The 14,322-nt window shown below is 46.2% G+C and overlaps 2 protein-coding genes and 1 non-coding gene across 5 annotated transcripts; 1 reads left to right on the forward strand and 2 right to left on the reverse strand.

The window, feature by feature from the left end:
• Positions 1 to 277: 277 nt before the first annotated feature.
• LOC100828992 lies at positions 278 to 3,266 on the reverse strand. Its single transcript, XM_003568468.3, has 2 exons — positions 2,975 to 3,266; positions 278 to 994 (listed from the first exon to the last, which is right to left on the reverse strand). The coding sequence occupies exons 1-2, from the start codon at positions 3,104 to 3,106 to the stop codon at positions 641 to 643; spliced, it is 486 nt and encodes a 161-aa protein (XP_003568516.1). The 5' UTR covers positions 3,107 to 3,266; the 3' UTR covers positions 278 to 640.
• Positions 3,267 to 5,014: 1,748 nt separating this feature from the next.
• Positions 5,015 to 12,270, reverse strand: LOC100829291 (probable E3 ubiquitin-protein ligase LUL4). 3 transcript variants are annotated; one of them, XM_014899535.2, is made up of 4 exons: positions 9,997 to 10,020; positions 7,280 to 8,320; positions 5,928 to 6,073; positions 5,015 to 5,704 (listed from the first exon to the last, which is right to left on the reverse strand). In XM_014899535.2, the coding sequence occupies exons 2-4, from the start codon at positions 7,696 to 7,698 to the stop codon at positions 5,259 to 5,261; spliced, it is 1,011 nt and encodes a 336-aa protein (XP_014755021.1). In that variant the 5' UTR covers positions 7,699 to 8,320; positions 9,997 to 10,020; the 3' UTR covers positions 5,015 to 5,258. The 3 variants fall into 3 exon arrangements, with proteins under 3 accessions (XP_014755021.1, XP_014755020.1, XP_014755018.1); XM_014899534.2 differs by having other exon boundaries at positions 5,015 to 5,707; XM_014899532.2 differs by lacking the exons at positions 5,015 to 5,704; positions 5,928 to 6,073 and adding exons at positions 10,224 to 10,716; positions 11,619 to 12,270 and having other exon boundaries at positions 7,925 to 8,320; positions 9,997 to 10,124.
• A 1,774-nt stretch (positions 12,271 to 14,044) lies between these two features.
• Positions 14,045 to 14,182, forward strand: MIR1135 (microRNA MIR1135). Its single transcript, NR_126836.1, has one exon. It is a non-coding gene; the product is annotated as a microRNA MIR1135 (primary transcript).
• Positions 14,183 to 14,322: the final 140 nt, after the last annotated feature.

A 14,322-nucleotide genomic window follows, 5' to 3' on the forward strand; every position in this document is an offset into this window, starting at 1 on the left:
AATCTCTCCAGTCCCCATGTTACACGAAGGGCCTAGGAGATTCCAGATCTACCTACGAGTTCCAAGGCCTGCATCTATGATTCCATTCCATGAACGACAGCGGAATCCAACGGAGAAAATAATGCATCCGCAGCGCAAGGCAAGGCATCCACTCGCATCAATCATTACCCGTTTCATTCTTTAATTAATACAGTACAACTAGAATAGAGGAGTACTAATGAGCACTACGTTTAGTATTATCAATCAATCTTACAGGAAAAAAAAGTGAACAGAGAGAGAAGGAAAAACACAAAAAATATTTATTAATTAATACAGCCAAGAAAACCACGGCAGCACCACATGGACGACAGCATACTATACATACAGTTCAATTTGGGAGGGGCAGTACTCTCTAAAAACAGCTTATTAGTGTGGTGCTCCCGGCTCCTCCTCCCCTGCCTCCCTAGGGCTCTTACATTACACACTTAACCCTGGGAGCAACAATGTTTATTTACCCATATAATAATGTAATAATGCTACATAATTAAGCATATTAATTAATTAATCCAATCCCTTAGAGAACTCTCTGCACCTGGAGCTAGTTAATCGGTTGCTTTTTTTTTTTTGCCTTCTTGATCATTTTATGAGTAGCTAGTCACAATCAGGCACGTCTCTTTGCGGACGTGCCTGCTGCGACAGCGGCGGCCTCCGTCTGCGCTGCCGCCGCCGCCCGCGCCTTGTGGGCGGCAGCCTTGGATCCGCCGCTCCAGTTTCTGCCCTTCCTTTTAGAGTGCGCCGAGCCGGACGTGGACCGGGGGATGAACACGCCGGTGCCCTTGCTGCCGCACTGTTGTTGTTGTTGCTGCTGCCACGCTCTGCCAATGTCACCGGCGGCGCTATTGTTGTTGTTGTTGGCGGCGGCGGCGCCGTAGCTGGCGGCGTGGTGGAACAACGTGTAGGCCGGTGGCGCCAACATCGAAGCCCCCTGCGGCACATGGGGCGCCATGGAGAAACCCTGCGTGATTCCAATCAGATATCGCTAGCTGTTAGCGTCGTTAATTGGTCGCGCTGATGCAGGGGGGCGCACATGATGTGATGCGGTGGGATCATGCATCTACATGCATGCGTTTGGCGCGCAAACTTTATTTACTTGAAAGAAATTTTGAAATCCGCCGGCACATAATAGCTGTAGCTAGCTAGCGAGCTCCTAGGTGCTAACTCATGGCAACTTGCGTGCATGCAAAGATTTCATTTCAGCACTGACGCCAGATCTTGTCTGACATAGCAAATCATATAAGGAATAAACATATTACAAACATCGTATATTTAGAGTGGACAAAAAAAAAAAGAGAAACATGGGAGGTACGAGTGGCATGATGATGTGTTTGTGTGCAAGCAATAAGGATTGAGGAAGGGGGTAAGCAAAAGTCCAAGCAACATCGATCACTTGGTCGTCTGCAACATGATAAGTGTTCCCATCGATTGGTAGTTTAAAAAAAAACAATTTGATTGTTGGCAATCATGCGAGGGGAGTGACGACGACCATGCACATATAATTAGCACCGTGTACGTATGGGCGACGGTAAATAAAACAATCAAGGATTAATTACTAGAGCTGTCAGGGCATCATCCGGCCTGGGGGTTAATTGATCTTGAGCGTCGATCTACGTACGGGTTAAGCACCGCCTGTTGTCACGCGGAGGACACGTACGTAGCGAGGGGGACATCGGTAGAGACGCGGATCGTCTACAGCCATCCAGTGGTGGTGGGGAAGGCGTACCTTGCAAGTTTCCACTTCAGGAATGGCTAATGAGAGGGACGTGGTTGTGGTTTGATCTGATCTCTGATCGAATAGCACCACTGCACATATTAAGGTAAGGTGGGCCCTTGCGTAGCTAAGCTACGCGTCTGGATTAGAGCAGTTCGAGTAATTAGTCGTTGTTCTAAATCTGTGCTCTCACTGCAGGCGAAGGCGGAAAGTACGTGCTACACTCGTAATCCTAGTCGTGGACGCATTTAAATGAACCTAGTTTTGTCATTTGTTCATCAATCTAGCCGACTTGATTAGGACATGATCGGACCCGGAACAAACGAAACTTTACCACAAGGAAACAGTATATATCTATCAAAGTATATCTCTTTGAGAATTTTGGTGGAATTAATTAGTGTTAGCTTGTCTACCTTCGCCGGCCTTAGGGGCCCACCGAAGCAGACCTTGGCAATAGCAAAGCTAACTTGTCTAAATGGTCAATTTCATACAAAAGGTCTTTTGTTTCCTCTTAATGCACCGGCTCCCTCTGACGTGTGCATGAAAGATACACAGGCGCCCATGTAGCTTCTGGCTGGCTGATGCTTATCCTCCAAAAATTCTGCGCGTACGCACATGCAACTGGGCAAGCGACAGGCAGCCACTCGATCGATCATCCTAATTAATTAGATTAGTATCCTCCATTCCGAACCATACGCCACGCATATAATGGAAAAACATAAGAGTATGTATTATGCATGTAAAAAGAATAATACTATATGAGAGAGTATTTTAGAACAGAGCAGTAATTCACAGCGCGGAAGGAACAAACAACACGCAGCGCCTGTGCGTGGTGCCAAGATGCGAATTAATGAGGTTGCTAGCTGGTAACACTAATTGAAATCTTAACATGAAGACCAGCCAACCAACGAACATGGAGAGACTGCTGCTCGCAAGATGGCCTTGTCTTCCTCAGCAGCTGTTGCGCTTTCAATCGGGTTAAAAGGAAAAGGAAGTTTGGTTTGGTTCGATTCGATTTGGTCCTGCGCTGTGCGTGTGTGTGGTCGTGCTGCAACAACCAAGTAGTTATAGTACTAGTACCAACTAACTACCGAGATCGAAGAAAGCCGCAAGAAACCTAATTACAGAAGCATAGCTAGCTCATAAGTCACAAAGCATCCATGCATGCATGCAGGCGGAGAAAATGGGCATCAGATATAGCAAGGGAGAAAGGGAAGGGCGGCTCACCGGAACGGGCAGAGAGGCGGGGAACTGCGCGGAGCCGAAATCGGCCTCGTCGTCGTCGGTGATGAGGAGCGAAATCCGCTTGCTGAGCTCCGCGAAGAAGACGTCGTCGTCCAGCTGCATCTCCACCTCCATCTTCCTGTTCTCAATCCGTCCTCTTTTACTGTATCTCCGTTGCGTGTTTGAGCTAGCTTGAGATGGCCGGGAGCTGGAGAGCGGTGGCAACCAGCAGAGGAGAGTAGGAGCAGGGAAAAACGGAACAGATTGTTTGCGTCTCTGCTGAGCTCGGACTCAGAGGAGCCGCTTTAATAAGATAGATTTTTGGTGCATGTTCGGGGTTTGGGGATGGCTGGGTGGGACCGGTAGAGCAGTTGGCCAATCCCTGCTTGGAAAGGTCGTGGGTCCCACGAATGCACATTTCTTTCTCCAATCTGGTCTCTGCGGTGGTGAAGTGCGCCCCCACATCACGAGAACACGGGGGCCCGCCTGTCAGCACGTGCAGCTTTCTTCCCTCTCTAAAGGTAGGGGTCGAGTTTCAGAGAGAGAAAAGAAGATGTGGGGATCAAGTTTCAGAGAGAGGAGCTGCCGGCTTCCGAGCTTATCACAATTGCCGATAAGCTACTGAGACTAGTACTAGTACCCGTTTCTGGTCCGACAGAAATGACGGATAGTACGAAACCCGAGCCGTAATCGTTTCGTTGTCGAACCAACCATTCGAACGCGCAGAATCCATCCACGGCCGTTTATCAGAATCCAGAAAATTACGACGCGATGACGTGCACGAGGACCGGACACAACTAATCCCCACTGGGCTTGCTTGCGAGAGAGCGACCGGGTTATTGTTAAGCGCGACGTTATCCATCCCTTGCCTTAGCTAGAGAGAGAGGGGAGAGAAAGAAAGGATGAGGAGGCTCCGGCGCGGAGTCGGCCACCGAAGCCATCGCGATTTTTGGGGTGCCCAGCCCAGTCCGGCCGCGCGCACCGCATCATCCGCTGGCTCTGCCTGCCCACATGGCCGCCAGGGTGGGCGGCGTCCTTGCTTTCAGCTCTCTGGGGGCACGTACTGGGGCCCGGGGCTCCTTGTCCCCACCCGCTTTCCTTTTTCTCTCTGCACCTGCGAATGACTGCATCTGCATCAGCAGCAGGCTGTACTGATCCAAACGCAGCACTATTCCCGAAAGGCTGGCCATGTCGCATGTCACGTCTGGCTATATCTCCTCCTTTCTTGATAGCATTATTAAACGGAGGCAGTACTAAGTACACCCGCCAGAGCGCATTTAGGTGTCGTACTACTACTGTTCTGTTTTTCAGTTGCCAGACGAGGTGGTGCTGCTAATCATGGGAGAGGGAGATGCGAGATCCAATCCAAAGCCGGTGTGCTTCCATTCCATTTCCATCCACGTACAGGATAGGAACAGTGGTTCCCATCATGGGCTGGGCCTGGGGGCCTCTGCTGCCCCCCGGTTCCTATCCGAATGAACGAACCACCGAATGGCGCGATCGGGCTAAGCAAAGGCTGGCCGCGCTCCACGTCCACCTGCTCCTTAATCTCTTCCCCACAGACCCACTAGGTGGTGTGGTGGGGCAGCAGTCCGAGGCCACTAGCGCCCCCCTGCACCCATGGATCGCTACTGCTGCATTTTGTGTGTGCAGTGCAGTTTGGCGGGTACGTACGGCTGCTGGTGGTGTACGGCGAGCATGTATGTATGTATGTATGTAAAGAGGAGCGTGTTGAGGGAGTTTGGTTTTGGACGGGAGGGACGACTGGTGATCCCGCGCGCGTGCGCGTGTGTGGCTGCCGTCACCCGCGCTCTGTGGGCGCGCGGCCGTTGGTTGGACTCGGACAGCGACGTCGTGCGTACGTGCGCCGCCGTGGATACCGACGAGCGACAAGTAGAGAGGCTGTGCACGTTGTGTAGGCTGTCGCTGGCCTGGGCGAACCGTTCGTGTTTGCGGCCTCTTCGTAGCAGCACCGCCTATGGGCAGTCGGCAGTCGGCACCCGGCCTTCAGCAGCATTGCAAGAAAAAAGGTGTGCCATCTTCTTGCAATGAAAAGCCCTCGATCTAACCTTTTTTCAACACAGAGATACGTGAAATTGTGTTCGAAGCACCAAACTCGAGAGGATGTGCTGTTTTCCAAAACGATTGAGCAACTTCATAGCTGCACAAGTAAACCATGTACTCTCTCCGTATAGGAAAGGATGTCGCAACTACCCCACCTTCTAGTTCAAACGAAAATTTGCAAAAATGTCCCTTGAATTTGAAATTTTGAATTCATATCTCAAATTCAAACTGAAATCTTGACTGTCCGTCGCCGTCGCGCTGGCCTCGCACGGCTGGAGCTCCCGCCGGCCTCCCGCTGCCCACGCCCGGCCGGCCTCCCGCTGCCCTCGCGCCGCCCGAGCTCGCGCCGGCCCCCCGCTGCCCTCGCGCAACCATCCGCTCCCACCGGCCTCCCGCTGCTCTCGTGATCTGGGATCGTGGCGGTCGCCTCCCTCTGCTCCGTTGTGCCTCTGATCCTCCACAACGCCTCGCCGCTCGCCTGCTCTCTGCCTGCGAGCGCCTTGCTGCTCCACAGCGCCTCGCCGCCGGACTGGCTGCCTGCGCGCGCGGCTTGCTGCTCCGCCTGCTGAGCCGCTGGCCCTCCTCTTCTCCGCTTCGCCGCTGCTTCTCCTCGACCTGGTGCGCCGGAACCTACAAAACCTGCTGCTTTTACTCCTGAACCTGTTGAACCTGCTGAAGAACAGAGCAGTGCAAATTCAGTTGTACAAGGAGGTCAGAATTTAGGGGAAGAAATTAACAATTCAGAACAAATTGAAAATCCAGATAATAGGAGTATATGGCTGTTTATAATATTGACTGAATTTTATTTTGGACTAGGTGTCTGTTTACAATGTTCAGATCAATGTTAACACTCAACATAGCAGCAAACTGAATTTAATTTGATTTACTTAACTGACACTGAATGATATTACTCCTGTTCCTGTTCCTCTTCCAGATTGTGCTTCAATTTTGAGTAGTCTGCTAACTGAATTTATTTTGACTAGTCTGCTAACTGAATTTTGAGTACAGTAGCTTCTTCCAAAAAGGACCTGAACATTACTGTCAATTAAGATCAATACTCATCTCCAGTTCAGAACATGACTGTCAATTAAGATCAATACTCATCTCCAGTTCAGAAAATTTCTTACTCCCTGAATTTTGGACAGACAACAGACAACAACTTATCTCCAGTTCAGAAAATTTCTTACTCCTGAAATAGCTTGTTCTGAAATATCTCCAGCATTGCCGGAATAGCTTGTTCTGAAATATCTTATCCCACTTCTCTATCTTTTTCCTTTCTTTATGTCAGATAAGAATCTATGTTCATGCAAAGGAAATATGTCTACCGCAAAAATGGGCTGCACACAGAAGAAATGTTCTCGGTAATTTAGCTTCTTCCTGTACATTGAATCTAATTATGAAACTGATTTACTCCATACTAACAGTACACATTTGCTAATGGTAACCACACAAAGTGCTAATGGTAACCACACAAAGTGCAAAGCATTATACTCCTACAACACCAGAAATGAGTTATATTTCTAAATCAGAAATGTATCATCGATGGCAGATAATGCTGCAATTGGATGTTGACAAAATACTCTGGACATATAATACCAGCTACTAGTGTCACATATTTTTGGGCATTCCTGTAATGGACATCACTCAAATGAAATTAAAATGCAAATGAGAGGTGAAGAAACCATATACTGTCAGCACATTATTCCCTGGCCATAGGAAAAGCAAGGATGCAGCAGCAGAAACCACATCCACACAATGATTCAGTTTCTGTAATGTTTCCACTGGCGTCAACACATTATTCCCATCAATGATTCAGTTTTCAAAAGGCAGAATTCTTTCGGTTAAGACATGCAGCAGAAATTATGTCAAATCCGCATCCACACAAAAACAGGGATAATCAATCAGCAGAAACTAGCCATAGAAAGGCTTGTAAAAAGATGCAATTCCACATCCACACAAAAACAAGGATAATCAATCAGCAGATTCAGTTTTCAAAGGCTTGTAAACATTAGGTTAATGCAGATTCAGAACACAAAAACCAATCAAACAACCAGCTATTTTAGACAGAGTAGTAACAAGCTGTCAGAACATTATTCCTTGGACTAATCTGTCATGTTAAATCCCTAATCGTAAACATGTATACTCCCGGAGTAGAAAAGGCTCATTGCTGCAATTTGGAGTTGCACATTGTTCAGACAGAACACTAGCTAGTTTCAGAGTTCCGTATGAGGCAGTTACGCTTACCATTGGACGAAGGAAGAAGGCCGGGGCAGCTCCACCCGATGGAACTCTGAAGAAGAACACCCGGTGGACCTGGAACCGCGCCGCTCACGACCGGCGAGCCCTCTGTACTCTGCAACTGCGCCACGCCGAGCCTTCGAATCGGGTGCTGCGGTGGCAGCCCTGCAGTAAGGCCGAGCTTCTGCGCATGGCTTCGTATCTGCGCCGCCGCCCGCCATGGAGGACAAGGGTGGAAGATTTAAATCTTCCACCTCACGTTGCACTGCAGCACAAAGGTGGAGATTTCGATGGAAATTGCAGGGGAGCAGCACGGGTGAGCAGCGCGGGGGATCAAGGGCGGCACAGGCATGGGGGAGAAGGGCGGTGCAGGCGGTGGCCGTCCGAATCGCGGGAGGAGAAAGGTGGCAGATTTCAATGGACATCGCGGGGGAGCAGCGCGGGGGAGAAGGGCAGCGCAAGCGTGGTGGCCGTCTGAACCGCGGGAGGAGGCATGTGGGGGAAGTGCGGCGCCGGCAAGCGAGGCCGGCGCGGAGTGGCAGGGGGACGGGCGAGACAGGAGAAGAAGCTGGAGTATTCTGTTTGTCAGGAATTTGTGAAGGGGCTTTTCAGAAAAACGGCCACGCAACATCCTTTCCTGGACAGAGGGAGTAGTACGAACATATATGATATACAAATATTTCAATATTTTTGTTCTAGTTCACGATACAATTGAAGCAAGGAATTGAGCATAAGTAGCTGCATGTTCTGGAATGCAGATGCAAGTAGTTGAGCCAAATCCAAGTTTATATACACGGAGCAGACTGCTTATACATGTTTGCATGCGCAACCTCAGTGTCACAGCTCAGAACATGTATATTGTGATTTTTGGACATGGACTGTACAATTCACGTATTTATACACCCCAACAAATTACACTTTTGTCATTTTTTTTCCCGAAGCCCGGTTCATCAGAAACAGCAGGAGCTTATGAAGCTTACGGCTTACCATACACCACCGTTTCAGCTTATTATTCACAGATCCTCAAAGTACGGCCCAACTTGCAAGCTGAAATAAACAAAAAATAAATGGATGTTATTTTTGAATGGTTGAAATTCACTTAATTTTTCTACAATGTGAAATACTCCAGATAGTTTCTTTAGTATACTTGGAGGTACCAATGTAGGGAATGTAAAATGATGCCAAGACTTTGCCTTGCCAAGCCTCCACTTGGTTGGTTGCCAAAATGTTGGCTGGTTGACCATGGAATATTGCCCACACACCCCCACATTCTCTTCATAACTTATGCCAAAATTTTGGCGAACGAGAGGCCAAGGAATCTAGCCAATTGTTGGCAAGAATATAATGCATGAATTGGCATGAACCGAACATACCCTTATTTTGGCTGCCTTTATTAACCCTGCTAACTCGCACAATAAAAGGCACACTACTTCCATTATGTAGTCTCTTCCGTGAATCCTTATGTTGTATGTTCAAAGATGTGAGTGAAACATTATCTAAGTAAGCCACAGATTGAGCAAAATAACAAGTCCTGCCAGGTTTAGATATTTCAGGCATTTGTTCCCACTCAGGAAAGCATTCTCTCTAAATCCATAGCTTAGACCATATCAGCAAAATACATAAAACAGTCCACCTAACTAATTGACATCTTTATGTGAAGTACTAGCCGCGTAATCACGGAATGCGCCATACCGCATCGACTTACTGCACATTTTCACCAACTTGGCGTTACAAATCCTTGCAAAAGAAAAAAAAAACTAGGTGGTACGAAACTTCAAGTCCATGCCAAAATTAATCTACTAATGCATCAGATGTGTCATATTAGCTTTCATTAAGACAAGCCTTTGACTAAAAATTACTCTATTAATATGTGGCTCGTAAGATATGAAACCACAAGTAATATAAAGTACTTTTGATAACGAATCTAACGATACTAATTTCATGCCATATAAATCACATCTTAACATAGTAATTTGTTGTCAAAGTCTTGTATTATTGAAAGCTAATATGACATATTTCAAGGAACGGAGGGAGTATATAAATGACCTTAAAGCATTAAGGTGGTTCAGGCCTGCAAGTGATCTTCACACATCTTTCACTACATTAACCTCAGTGAGGGCTGACAAACCTAAGCAGCATAGTGATGCCATTGTTCCATAGCTAACATGATATGCTTGGTTTGCAATATGCCACTTCTTACAAATTCCATAATGGTGGTGTACCACACTCCATGAATTGTATCCAGGTCTACGGATCCAGTAAACTGTGTGCCGTTGGTTATGATGAATGAGGTAACTGTGCTTTATTCTTATGTGCTGACTGCTGAGCCCTCATATTTAGTAGGCTATTCTGCCAGATATACTGGACAGAAACTTGGCCAGCGGAAGTCTAGTGTATCGTGACAACTATAAAGTTAACACCACACATAACAGATGCATAATGTTTTTTTTGTTGTTGAGAATAACAGATGCATAATGTTAAAGTTAGCTCACAAAAGGCATGGTACGAAAACTGTGACAATTGTTGGTTTCAGCTAACATCGTCCTAGTTAATAGCTACGCCTAGAGAGTTACCAGAAAAATCAACACACTGTTCATGTGTCAAATGATGGCGCTAACAATTCATTACTAGATCACAACCATCAACACAACAATGCACTTTGAAGACCGATGCTATTTTGAAGGATATGGACAATAAACGACACAATGCAGCAATGACCGTACCAGCAAAGTCTTCTTTATGGTTCAGAACTTCTAACTTTGATCTCTATTAGCTTCTCAACAGGCTGTCTGCATATGGGGCATTTATTTGACTGAAGCCTTAGAGCTTGTGCACATTCACTGCACATACACTGTACAAGACAGGATCAAACAGGCAACAACGTTAAAGTAATGTAGGTGAGATCTGGCAAATGAGAAAGGTAATATGTTAAAGTGAAGTATGTAGTTACCAAATGCCTGCAAGGAAAAACAGCAGTGTCCCTTGGCTCCGTCAAGCAAATTACACATTCTTTCCCCATTCCATCATCATCAGCATCAGGGACATCAGCTTCCGTGGAGTTGACAATCCCAAAAATTTCTTTTAGTTCATACCTCACTCCGGCAATCCATAATATTTGTTTGACCACTTTGACTTGAAGGTCATTGTTATGTTTCTCTATAACAGCAAGAGTAATTTGTGCCCGGGTGGACTTTACTGGATCATCACCTTCCTCTTGAGATGGGCACGCTTCTGCATAAACTACCAGTGGGAATACTTCCCCCGTAGTATCTGAAAGCTCATCCAGAGAAAAGAATCCCAAATCAATACCAGATCCAGAGGGCTGGACATACTTTTGATCCAATCCTTTCTGGAAAGGTATCTTTGTTGGTGCCTGCAAGTCTGGATACACTGAAGAAAAACTGCAGTCTTTTCCTTCCTTGGCAAAGTAATATATAGTTAAACTGCAACAAGGATAAGTTCAGCTATGGTCACTAAACAATAATGGTAGCTGGAAATTAATCAAACAACTTGGTTGGAGGTCAAAACAACCCCAAAATTAGTAATGAATTTTATAACTAGACAATTGGTCATGCACATATTCAAACTACTGTCATACATATGGTCTACCTATGCTGCAGAATTTAAAAAATCAAAAGGAACTAAATTGCAGGTGATGTACATTTCTATGAACCCTCCATGGAGCATTTGATTTCTTAAGCTTTAGATTACCCCTCCCATTACAGAGCTTTAACTTGAGATTTAGCATAAACTCCTACTCGAGCAATGCCCATCTCTCCCTCCTTTTTTACTCTTTGATTCAGGTTTGCTATGAAGGTGAATAACAAGTCACTGATTCACGAGATTGAAAAGCTATTCCCCACTTGTAAATACTAAGCAACCGCTTGATATCTAAAATTTACTGAATCAAAGCCGAGTTCGAACTTCACATCGCCAAGTTTTTACTCCCTAAATTCCCAACAAGAGTTTTCCCTAAATTCCCATCTCTATCCCTCCTTGGTGAACGGAACACTACGAGGCTGTTTGGTTGGAGTCCTGGACAACATGCCTGACAAAATTTGCTGCCTGGTCAGGCGAGTTAGCAGCGATCAAGCCAGGCGTGCTCAGGCCACCGATTTTGCTGGTCTGACTCAGGCGCACGCTGCCTGGATGGATGCAAACCAAACATCTTGCCGTCACATGTCCGGCTGACATCAGGCCAGGCTAGAAACACGTCAGGTCACGATCCAAACAAGCCCTACATGTCAACTGCCAGTAAGCAGTAGCTACCTACGAAATTTAGGTCTGCCAAACAAATCTAACCCTGATCACAGCGTTCCACACAGCAACCGCGACCCAACCTCACCTGCCATCGGTGACCGCGTCGAAGGTAAAGGAGACGAGGCGGCGGTCAGGGTCGTTGGCGTCAGGCACGAGCCGGATGGTGTCCTTCCGCAGGTTGATATCGTTCTTCACCTTCAGCGCCTGTTGGTGCCCCACGAACTCCGGCGGGGGCCCTATCAGCGCAGGACGCTGCGGCTGCGGCGGCTGGGGCGCGGGATGCCAGGGGCCGTGGTAGGCGTGCGGGGGCGGCGGATGGTGGTGGTGGTAGTAGTACGCCGCGGCGGAGGGGGAGGGCCCGTGGTGCGGCGGCGGCGGAGGGGGAGGGCCATGGTGGTGGTGGTGGTGTGGCGGCGGCGGGGGAGGCGGGTGGTGGTGGTGATGCGGCGGCGGCGGAGGCGGCGGGTAGTTGGAGTAGTGGTGGAGGGGCGGGGCCGGGTAGTAGTCGTCGCGACGGCGGCGGCTGGAGGAGGAGCCACCCATGGCCGCCCGGTGCGAGGAGGTGGGAGGAGCACTGGAGCAGGAGGAGCCGAGGAGGAGCAGGCGAGGCGGTTGTGCCTTTGTGGGGTGGATTTGACGCGTGTGGTGGTTGCTTAGGGGGAGTGCGTGCGAGCGTACGGCGGAGTTGACGCGGGGAAGGAGCGGACTCCGATTGACTATTTCGCCGCGGTGGGTGCGTCAGTGGGGAGCTGTCTGCCCTGGCAATGCCCACGACGGATCAACCCTTCTCGTCGTTGTCACCGTCGATGCAAATAGGTAACGGATTGGGACAACAAGGATGCAAACGCTCCATCTTTCTTTTCCCGATAAAACGGTACTACTACTTGGCTGACCTAAATTTGAGTGAATTTAAAGAAAACGTATCAACATTCATAAATTATAAATTAGTTTTATCTTCGGACTCTCTTCGTCGGGTGGTTTAGAAGCCTCTTTTCAAAAAGGGTATAACCAAGACGTAGAAAAGAAAGAGATAATAGATGTAGATTTAATATTAAAAGACACTGATATCAAGATAAAGCACCGATACCAAAGTATAATGACGGTACTACCAAAGCAAAAATGACTACACGCAAAGTAATCTATTATTTATTATCTATTACAATATATTAAATTGGAATCGGTGGTGATGGGTGGACGCCGTTGGTCGGTGTTGGTCGGTTAACTTCGTTAAAATTACAATCAATATGCCACTGCCCCTTATTTTATTTTCCTCCCGCCTTATTCACGATTTCAGTAGCAGAAATTCTACGGTTTAGATTTACCGAAAGTTATTGTACGGTCCAAATTTGTCACAACATAATACGAACAGTTCTAAAATAAATCAATCTCCTTAGCATGAAATCCAAAATTCTTCGTATGCATCTCAGTATGGAAATCAATCCGAACCCAAACAAAAAATCTCGGTATCAATCTCAGTATGGAAATCAATTCAATCGAAAAATAAATGTCCAGACTTCGCCTCCACCGGCTCGTGCTTGATACACTTTCCGTTGTTCCGTAGCATCGCACGGGTTCTTTTGCTAGTTAATGCTTAAATAGAAACCAAGGCAATTAATGCATGTAAATGAAAAAGATACATGTGAGAAAAGTCTTGAATTTATGAATCAGGTTTTGAGTGAGAAGTGGCTTTAAAACTGGACAGATGGAGCACTAGACCTTATTTGACATTGTAATTAGTGGTATATTTTTCTAGAACTTAGGATGTTTGACTCACAACAAAGTTAAAATATATTTTATAAAAAAGAACTGAAAGATTCATTTATAATCCAGCTGGTGAAATAGATTAGCTCAAAAGTACCCAAATGGCAGCCCAAATCCATGTCTAGACATGTGCTTCACGTGTGCACCCTACAAAATTTATTAGGTTAAGAATAAAGATAATACACTCCTTCCGTTCTAAAATATTAAAGATATAAATTTTTACGGTCCAAATTTACCAAACTTATAGCAAAAGTAGTTACATCTACTACTACACTCAATCAATATAGTATAAAATTCGGTAAAAAAAATCAATATAGTATAAAAATATATTGGGTTAATTTGATATATTGCATTGCAATTATTTTGTATTCAAAAAATGCTACTACAATTCTTAATCTACAAAGAAACAACACCACAAATTTACAGATTATTTGAAAAATGCCACTACAATGGGTAGTGGCATTTCTAGAAAATTGAGAACTGTCGTGATTTTTTTAGTAGACAAAAATTGCAGTGTCAAATATTAAATTAACTCAAATATGTTTCATGATGGAATTAATCATCTTGATTTGGCACCTAGAACAATCGACAAAATTTATATGTCTTATATTTTTGAAAAGACAATAATGAACTTCGCAAAAACATGTGGACGCAACGAGTACACAACTGTGAGAAACAAAACTTGCTGCCACCGAGGAAGATGGATCTCACAGAAGCTTGTCGTAATAAATGTGCGTTTAGACTCAGAGAAGGAGCATAATTAGTACTTCCTCCGACCGGTATTACTTGTCTCAAATTTGCCCAAATACGGATGTATCTATGTGTAAAACGTGTCTAGATACATGTAATATTTCGACAAGTAATTCCGACCGGAGGGAGTGCCATAATTAAGCATATTTCACCCTAAAACTTAAACCTTGCACTCTACTCACATCGCCTCCGAGCCCAAGAGTCGGTTAGGAGCATGTACTATGACTTGATTTCAGCTACTCTTTTTTGGCAAAACTATTGTCATATTACACATGGAA

The sequence above is a fragment of the Brachypodium distachyon genome, chromosome 2 (assembly GCF_000005505.3).
Source record: "Brachypodium distachyon strain Bd21 chromosome 2, Brachypodium_distachyon_v3.0, whole genome shotgun sequence".
Taxonomy (NCBI): Eukaryota; Viridiplantae; Streptophyta; class Magnoliopsida; order Poales; family Poaceae; genus Brachypodium; species Brachypodium distachyon.

Excerpts from the sequence above, each read along its gene's own strand:
- LOC100829291 (XM_014899532.2), bottom strand. The coding sequence starts at position 12,076 with ATGGGTGGCTCCTCCTCCAGCCGCCGCCGTCGCGACGACTACTACCCG. Across the intron at positions 10,717-11,618 it reads GACGCGGTCACCGATGGCAG|TTTAACTATATATTACTTTG; the intron begins GTGAGGTTGGGT and ends TCCTTGTTGCAG. Across the intron at positions 10,125-10,223 it reads TTTTTCCTTGCAGGCATTTG|TGTATGTGCAGTGAATGTGC; the intron begins GTAACTACATAC and ends TGTCTTGTACAG.
- LOC100828992 (XM_003568468.3), bottom strand. The coding sequence starts at position 3,106 with ATGGAGGTGGAGATGCAGCTGGACGACGACGTCTTCTTCGCGGAGCTC. Across the intron at positions 995-2,974 it reads CCGCCTCTCTGCCCGTTCCG|GGTTTCTCCATGGCGCCCCA; the intron begins GTGAGCCGCCCT and ends GGAATCACGCAG.